At 49.6% G+C, this 8,984-nt stretch overlaps 1 protein-coding gene across 1 annotated transcript in view; it reads left to right on the forward strand.

The window, feature by feature from the left end:
• Nucleotides 1-256: 256 nt before the first annotated feature.
• Nucleotides 257-8,984, forward strand: part of GASK1A (golgi associated kinase 1A) — an 18,686-nt gene continuing 9,958 nt past the window's right edge. Inside the window, exon 1 of the mRNA XM_065833099.2 lies at nucleotides 257-664. Within this exon, the coding sequence (XP_065689171.1) occupies nucleotides 662-664 (3 nt within the window). The 5' untranslated portion in view covers nucleotides 257-661. The remainder of the gene's footprint in view (nucleotides 665-8,984) is intronic.

Genomic DNA, 8,984 nt, shown 5'->3' on the forward strand with positions numbered 1-8,984 from the left:
ATCCCTGGGGCTCTCCCTGTCCCTCTGCTTGGCTGGCACTGAGGTCACTGTGAGCAGATGAGCTTGGGAGGAGCACATGTCTCTCCAGCCTGCTTTACCTGTGCCTCCTGGCTCAAATCGGCCATCGGTATCAAAAAAATAAAAAAGAAAAAGAAAAGAAAAAAAACAGCAAGAAGGGCTTTTATTGTGAAAAAGAGACTCTTCGAATGCCTGTTCCCCCCCTTCCCAGCCTCCCCGCTCCCCTCCCCACAGGGAGGTGGGTCTGGGATGAGGCAAAGTTTGAAAACTTGCAGCTGAAGTTTGCAGGGTGTCCTCCTTCTGGGGGGAACAGGAGGCGCCCACTGGTGCATCGTGGCAGGGACTTGGCAGTCCCCAGCAATGTGGAGTCGGGCAGCAGGGATTGCGGGGAGCCTGGAGGGGCACCCCTGGGTGACAGCCCCCAACCGTGGTTAACGGCTCGGGGAGAGGAGGCGGGTTGATTAGTTGCTGGAGGATTTATTATTATTATTATTATTATTATTATTCCTTTTTTTTTTTTTTTAATTTTTCGTGTGTTCCTGGTGTTTTATGGAAGAGTTTCAGGCAGCTGGTGTCCAGCTCAGGAGGTGATCGCAGGCAGTGAGACACACCAGGAGGAACGCATCATCCGGCGCTGCGAGACATGGTAGGATTTAGGGGTTTTCTTGCCAAACTGACGGCGGGAAGCAACGCTGGGTCTGCTCAGGGACACCAACCCCATGGGATGAGATGTGAGGTCATGTCCCGACTGTCTCCATTACAGGAGCAAGTCAAGAGGGACCTCTTGGAGGACTGGGGCATGGTGAGGGAAGCAAGGCAGGGACCCACTCTGGCACGTGGCTGTCTTTAATGACACTAGAGGTGGACAAAGCAGACGTCAGTAAAGGCAGTGCCTGATGCTGCTGTGCCTAAATGTGTTGCTGTCTGCCAGGGAGGTGATTAGGCTTCCTCAGCTGAAATTCACCTTTTAAAGAGTCTGGGTCACATCGCTTTATGCAGGCAAGAGCATGGGGTGAAGGCAGCAAAGTGCAGATAGTCTTGGAGAGCACGAAGAGCCCCTTCTTGCTTTCCATTTGGTCCTCCCAAAGCACGGCATTTTCATCAAAAAGGCACAGAAAACCTGCCAGTTTGGCAAGGGAAAATGCTTCCCTGGGAGAAATGTCGTGTTTCCCCAGAGACAGCAGATTCCTCTGCATCTGCAGCACATTTCAAACCTTGGGGTGGTTTTTCATGTCTAGTTTTAGCGCTCAAGTTTGGAACATCCCTTGGCAACCAGTTTTCAGACCCGTCTGAGCAAGTACAAGCCGGCTGAGCTGGGATGGGGACCCCACCACTTCCCATCACCCTGTCCTGGGAGGGGATAGCTGGGGCATCATGCCAGGGGGGGCTTCATCTTTGTTCCCACACCTCAGCCCTTGCAAAGCTGGTGTCAGGCAGGGATTGCAAACGCACGTGATGGATGAACTGAGGCGGCGTCTGGTGCTGCTGCCAGAAACTGGTGCTTGGGTGTCGCTTGTGTTGCTGAAATGTTTTTATGTCCTCGAGAATGTGGGGATGACTCAGAGTAACTCTGGGAGCAGTGGGGCCGTGCCTTCACCAGAGGGTGTGTGTGGGGGTGTGTGTTTACGGGGGACACTAGTGTTGTGCTTTATGGTTTCTACCCTAGGATGTTTCGAGTTTCTTAATGAATTTCAGCACCAGGAAAAATAGATAAGACTAAGGCTTTTGTCACTCATTTTGAGCTCGGGAATAACTCTTCCCTGTCAAAGAAAAAAAGCAAGGCAGCTCTCCCTGCACCAGCCTTTCGTCCACGGTAACGCTTTCCTGCGCAAGCCTTCACTATGAAGCCTTTCAAAGAGTATATAGCCTGTGCCAGGTACCTGGTGTGGTCTCCCCTGCGAGAGCGGGATATTCAGTTTTTGCCAGGATTTTCATTTTGCCTTGGCAAGGCAAGGTCTGCTTCTGCAGTCCTTTCCCCTTTGTGAGCTCCGGTATTGCTTGCTTTGATTTCACCCATAATCCAGGTTTGCTCTGGGCACTGCTCACCTGTAGGCAGGGCAGTGGCGGTCACAAAGAATAAATTCAGGCTGTGCTGTTTGCTGCATTTGCAGCGAAACCCTAAGCAAAATTCCCAAGGTGATTTTTGGCTTCTTTCAAAAGCAGCAGGAGGGTGACCATGTGCAGAAAGCTAGAGACAGCGCAGCTGTGAGCGTCACTGTTAGCAGGGAGCGCGCGCTTGCAGCCGGCTGCTGGTCGGATCCAGCTCTGTACGTGCCCAACCTGCTGGGGCGGTGAGGGCTGGGGGATGACTGCATGACCGAAACATCTTCTTTCTTCTGGTTTCAAAATCTGCCAGCGAGTCATTTACAACTGCTCTGTCACTCACCTAACATGAGGTAGTCCAAATAAGAAGGAGTGATTACACTTTATTAATCCTCTGGCATAGATGCCAAATACTTTTATTACCCTCTTTGTTTTAAACGCTCAGTAACTCCAGTCTGCCTTGCCCTGACAGAAAAGACCCTTTTTTGGGTCCTGGTCTGGTGCTCATACCGTGATGGGGTTCGAGGGAGAAGCAGAAGGTGCTGGAGGGTGGCTGCTGGCAGGCTTTGCCTGGGACAGGGTCTGCGGGACACAGGCAACACTCAGAGCCAAGTCACCAGCAGCTTTCTTTCCCTTTTTTCCTCTGTAAAAAGGAATGGCTTAAACGGAGGAACACAGGGTTACTTTTTTCTACAACTGGAGCCAGGGCTTTTATGAACAATTCTGTTTAGAAGAAAGCCCGCAGGGCTGAAAGGCTCCGCTGTCCTCCTCTTCCCTCCCCTTTGGAATCCCACGAATGCTCTTTCCTGCTCTCCAGGAAGGGAAAAAACCTGACAGCCAGCTCAGGGAAACCCAACCGGCCAATTTGGGCAGTCTCCACTGAAAGGCCAACAAGGGAATCCAGTGCTGCCCCTTGCCAGCATCACGATGTGGGTTTTGTGAGCCCCTCTCCGGCACCGAGCAATCACTGCTATTCCCTGGTGCTAGTCCACTGGTTAGAAATTAAAACTGAAATTAAGTGGATCAAAATCTCCCCTCCCCAAGATACAGAAAAAAATGTGACCCCCACTAAAATAAATAAAACAGGACTGGGTGCCAAAATGTGTAAGAGTTTTAGCAGTTTTTCAGGCACTCAGCAGCAGGATTGGTAAACTCATCAAGAGTGAGAAGGAAATAACATTTGATTTTATTTTAATGTGTTCCTCTCCATATTAAATGCAGCCCAGAACAAACAAGATGTGTCTTTCTAGCACTTCTGCTCTTGGCTGCTGGTATGCACAGAGGAGCTGAAGCAATGCAGCCCCACTGGGAATGCCAAGTCAAAGCTGGTGAGCAGCCCAGAAATGCAGCGAGAGAAGCGATTGGGGTGAGGGGGGCTGTGAGGAAGGGAATCTGTGGTAGTCCCCAGGTTCCCGCTGTTGCTTCCCTGGGTTTGGGAATGCCACAGAAACCATGAGTGTGAGCCACTTGCTGTTGCTGGAACCAAAGCACTGAGGAACGGGACTGCCCATTCCCGAATGCTGTGGGAGCAAAGCTTATTGTTTTTCACCAGAAGAAACCCAGGAGTTTTGAGGCAGTTTGTGCATGGAACTTGAAGGGAAGGAGTCGAGCCTTTGGGTCACAGACTGCTGCCCTCCTCTGAAGCATCCCCTGCACAACCCCTCGTAAACAAAGGCAAGACTGTTCAAAATGAATGGGAGCACGAGGCACAGATGTTGCACAAAGGCAAGCCACATCTGTTTCGCCGGGGAAGGGGCCCCCTTCTTGCTGTTTCAGCAGGCAGATGGGGAAAACTGCTCTGAAAACCTCCGGAGCTCAGTGCAGCAGGCTGGCCAGGAAACTGGGACGAGGGGAGGGGGAAAAAGGGAAACCTGGCAGGATCTTGCACAGCAGCAGAGGGAATGAGGGAGCAATGGTTCCTCAAACCTGCTGCTCTCCCTCCTGGATCCCTGCCAGGATTTTGAGGTTGTGCTGCTCTCACGTACGTGTGAAGGTTAGAGGAAGAAGCAGACAACGAGGAGGACCTCCCCTGTCCCATGATGCTACCAGGACAGTTGTGCATTCATGGCTGCTCTGAGCCTTGCTGCCTCGCTGGGAACACCAGGTGCTGTTTCAGGTCCATGGTGTCCTGGATGGTTCAGGTACAGGTTGATACCACTTCATATAAGGCTTTTAATGGTCTAAAGTAATGGAGAAGTTTGCCTATGTACATGGCAGCAGACCCATGTGTCTCGGTGACATGTCCTGAAAGACAACCAGCAGTCTCTTAGGAGATGTGTCTTCAAGAAGCAGAAGACCCAGCTCAGTGCAAGAGTCTTCAGAATAGGCCCTGACTTTGAACTTGGGTAGGAGAAGGATGAGGCATTTGAAAGCTTTTAATCTGCCTACTTTGAGGAAAAGAATTATGGCATCCTGGAGAATGTTTTATTTTGTGGTGCTTTTTGTTGACTTCTGGGATTAAACTGAAGAGGTCCTGAGCTGCACTGTACACAGCATCAGGATGAAAAATGCCCTGTCCATCCACCAATGAGATGAATATTAACTTCCTGCAAGCCGAAAGATTTATATGGCGTAAGCAAGGAGAATTATGAATCTTTCATTTTTCTCAGTGAAAATCACACGATTTAGGGGTAAGGACAGTGTCATCACAGGAAAAGCAAGTCCCCACCAGTACCCTGCAGGGATTTAGTCCATTCCAGGCACAGGAATGGACAGTGCATATCTTCTCCAGGTCCCCCTGAGTGGCAGCCCTGCCCTGATTGCATCAGCTGCACCCTGTAGTGAGGTGTCCTCCATGCAGGTGATGGCCATCCATCTCCTCCATGTTTTCCATAAAGATGCTAAACTGGACACTGAGGAGGCTGGGAGCCTTGCTGCTCTTGTAGGCTACTCCTGGGGGTTTTTGAGCCCATGTTTTGGCTGACCTTGTTTGGTGTGTAACTGAATTAGGACCAGCCAGTGCAAAGGGAATGGCACTGTTATGTACAAGTGCTGGGATTTTCTTGTGACACAGAGCAGTTTCCAGCTCCAGCTGAAGATTTTGTTCAAGATGGTCTTTTGGATGATGGAGTGTGTGAGCAGAGACAGTGCTCAGCCTGTGGCCAGGCAGAGAAGCACCTCCAGGGTGAGGGGCCTCCCAAAACCAGAAATAGTGGGTATGGGTGTTGTTCAGCCTGGAGAAAAAGAGGCTTAATGGAGACCTTATTGCTGTCTACAACTAGCTGAAAGGAGATTGTAGCATGGAGGGTGTTGGTCTCTTTTCCCAAGAAACAAGTGATGAGAGAAAATGGCCTCAAATTGCACCAGGGGAGGTTTAGATTGGATATGAGGAAAAATTTCTTCACGGCAAGGGTTATCAGGCATTCAAACAGGCTGCCCAGGGAAGTGGTGGAGTCACCATCCCTGGAGGTCTTTAAAAGATGCATAGATGAGGTTCTTAGGAACATGGTTTGGAGGTGGACTTGGCAGTGCTAGATTAATGGTTGGACTTGATGATCTTCAAGGTCTTTTCCAACCAACACAATTCTATGATTCTGTGATATTGAGCAAGAAACAGGAAATCTCAACCCTGAGAAGCAAAAAGCTCAAGGAACTGACTCAGGACCTGGAGCCCAAGATTATTACTAGAAAGAGGCTGTGGAGCTCAAGGATTTCAAGGATTTTATAGTTTGCTGCCCCAAGGCTGTAGCAGTAACTGGGAAGAACTGTGAAGGGAACATTATTTTAAAAGTCAAAGGAAGCAAATTGGACCATCCCTTTAAAGTCAATGAGTGAGTGATGTCAACACCATTTCACCCGTTTATGCTGCTGCTGGAGTGTTGTCCTATGCTACTGCAAAGCATGCTAATCTCACAGTTAGACCATCAATTATCCCCTTGTGGCAGAAGTTTTGCAGACTGTCCAAAATTTAGCAAAGTACAGCGTGTTTTAAAGTTTTGCACCAGGCAATTTAACTTGGTAATCTTCTGGTTTGGTTTTGGACACGTTGGTGGGAAGGCTTGTGTGCCAGTGACCAGGGCTTTGCTGACTCTGCAGGGAAAGACCCAGCACCATGTGGTGATATGCCAGATTTCCATCTCCTGGGCTTCAGCAGACCCAGCATTTGCTCTGACTCCTTTGCATATGGTTTGTGGGAGCACAGTCCCTCTTCTCGCCTCTGCAGTGCCTGGTTTGAGCTTCCCAAGTCACTCGTGAGGAGCAACATGTGGAAGTGGGTCTGCAGGGGCACCTTGAGCAGACGGGCAATGCTTGCCTGCCACATTCCTGGCCTGGTGCTGAGCAGAGTGGCCACAGGGTGCTGAAATGCAGTAGGGTCATGGTCCCCTCAACTTGAAAGGCATTTTGGAGGAAAAAAACTGCATGCCTAGTGGAAAAAAACCCAGACACAAGGCTGGTGTGGGTCTGCGAGGAATTACAGCCGCTTTGACGGCTCATGGGGCTGCCCCAGGGTGATGCAGGTGATGGTGGGATTTGGTTCCCTAACCATGTGTGGGGGCAGCACGGCAGACTTGCTTCCCCAGGCAGCTGCTCTGAGCTAGGGCTACCTTCAAGGTTGGCATTCCTCATTTAATACCTGTCTTTAGTAAATTCCCACTCTGCCAGCCATCTGTCTTTCCTAAGCAGGAAGATACAGGAAGGCTGTTCTCCTCCTGGATCTGGTTGACACACCAGCCTTTTCTTTCCAACACTCTGGGAGCTGCCGTGAGCACCACGTGTTGGGCGCAAGGCTCTGGAGATGTTCCCAGAGGTGGTGGGCAGCCAGAGGAGATCTTCCCGCTGCTTTTCAAGCAGCCTTTGTTAAACTCAGTTGTGGCGGGACGCGTCTCCTGCTGCCCACAGGGTTTTGCGGTTCATTGAGCGGGCAGCGAGCATGGTGCTGGGGGGGGTGAGTACAGCCCTGTGTGTTGCACTCCCCCTGCAAAATACACCCTGTACAGTGTGCATCCAGATAAATGCACAGATCTGCTCTTAACCTGCTCGCTGGTGGCCTGTGGCAAAATCCTCTGAGTTCAAGACCCCAGGGCAGGCAGGCAGGCAGCTGAGAGGGACATGGCCACAGTTTAGCCAGCTTGGTTCCCTCGGGCACCTCTTTGGGGTGATGGGATTTGCTGCTGGAGGGGTCTGCTGATGCTGGTGCAGGGGCCAGAGCACTTTTTTGGACGCCAGAGGAAAACAGGGGTGAAACACACTTTTAAAGGCCACGTATTTATTTGGTGTCCTTCCAGTTTTGGGGCTGTTTCTAACATTCTTGGATAATGAAGTTTGAGGATTGTTTTTCTTTTCTTTCAAGCTTGACAAAGCCAAATTGATGCACTTTGAAAAGAAATTGAAACCAGACTTTTTTGCTTCAAATTCTTCCAAAGTTCAAGCGTCCCGGGAATAAAATGTCAAGGATAAAACCCTTCCAACCACATTTAGAAAGTTTTATCCCTGAGTGGCCAGATTGAACAGGCTCTCCACCATGCCTTCAGGAGCCTGAGCCATGCTGTATGTCCCTCTGATGAGCAAGGTATATATTATTTACTTATTGGCATCCTAGAACAAGGAATGCCTCTCTTAAGCCTTTTTATGTGTTTTGCCTGTGGCGTGCCTGCTGGGAAATGGACCTAATTTCTGCAGAAGACATGCTGTACTGTCGCTGTCTCAGACTAGCAAAGCAGAGTTGTATGTATGGTTTGCATTTCAGGCTGAATCGAAGCCATCACTTGAATTGCAGCATTTTTTTACAGCATGGGCTCAGAGGAAGTCTCTTTGGAAAAGTATTTACTCTGGGCTTGTAAATATGGTATTATTTCCGCAATGTCCTATCATCTAGATTCTTACTAAATTTGCAATATTGACTGCCAGAAATAACACAGAGACTCTACTTGCACTTTTTTATTTTCTCTTTATTGTCGATGTGGCAGGGAAAACCTGAACAGGGCTGGGGAAGGGAGCCTGTAGTGGCCCTTGCCCAGCTTCACAGCAGAGGATTTCAAGCTCGGGATAGGAAAGAAATGAAGCTTTAACTTGCAGTGCCCAAACCAGAGCTTGCTGACAGAGAAGACAAAGTGGGTTTGGATAGAATTGATGCTTTAACCGCTTGGTCTGTAAACTGACTTGACTTGACAAAAAAATAATGGCAATTGTTGCCATCCATTTGGCATCCACTACTCTACAGCTGTGGATTAAAAGGACTTTTCCTGCCATATTTCCAGGTTTCTCCAGATGGTTCCCACATGCATCCCCATCCCCAAATCCTCGGATTTTTGGCAGCCAGTGTCTTTGCACACCCAGGAATGGTGTAAGCAGACAAAGGGTTATTATTGGGTGGCTAACAAAAGCAATCACACTGCAAATCCTCTGTTACAGAAGAAGAGGGTGGCTCTGGATGTCTCCAGGGATGGGACATCTACCACCTCTCTGGGCAACCTGGGCCAGTGTTTAACCACCCTCAGTGTAAAACATTTCTTCCTCATGCCTAGCCTGAATCTCCCCTCCAGTCTCACCCTGGACTAGCTCCTTTTCACTCTGTGGTTTTAAGGGAGAGCTAAAACAAGGGGTCTCCTGGCAAGTCCTGAAGCCCCACACCAGACAGCCCCACCTCCCAACAGAGACTGGTGTAAACTATATGTGAGCAAAGAATTTGGCCCAGGGGATATATTTTGCTGCACTACACTGTATTTCTGGGAAAGAAACAATTAAATGAGAGCTATAAAGCTGAATCACTCCAAATGCACCACTGCTAAGCCCTTACGAGCTGCATTAAATCTGCTCAGTCCTTGAGACTTAGAAGGAAATCCCTTGTGGTTGCTGCCAGAGAGTTGGTGGCTTTGCAGTTCCTCTTATCCACCTCGGCTGATGTAGCGTTCTTGGGAGGGACACGGCTCCTCAACACGGGGCCATCAGAAGCTGTTGTGAGGGCGTGAAGCCTGATGGATTTT

Source organism: Patagioenas fasciata, chromosome 2 (genome assembly GCF_037038585.1).
Source record: "Patagioenas fasciata isolate bPatFas1 chromosome 2, bPatFas1.hap1, whole genome shotgun sequence".
Taxonomy (NCBI): domain Eukaryota; kingdom Metazoa; phylum Chordata; class Aves; order Columbiformes; family Columbidae; genus Patagioenas; species Patagioenas fasciata.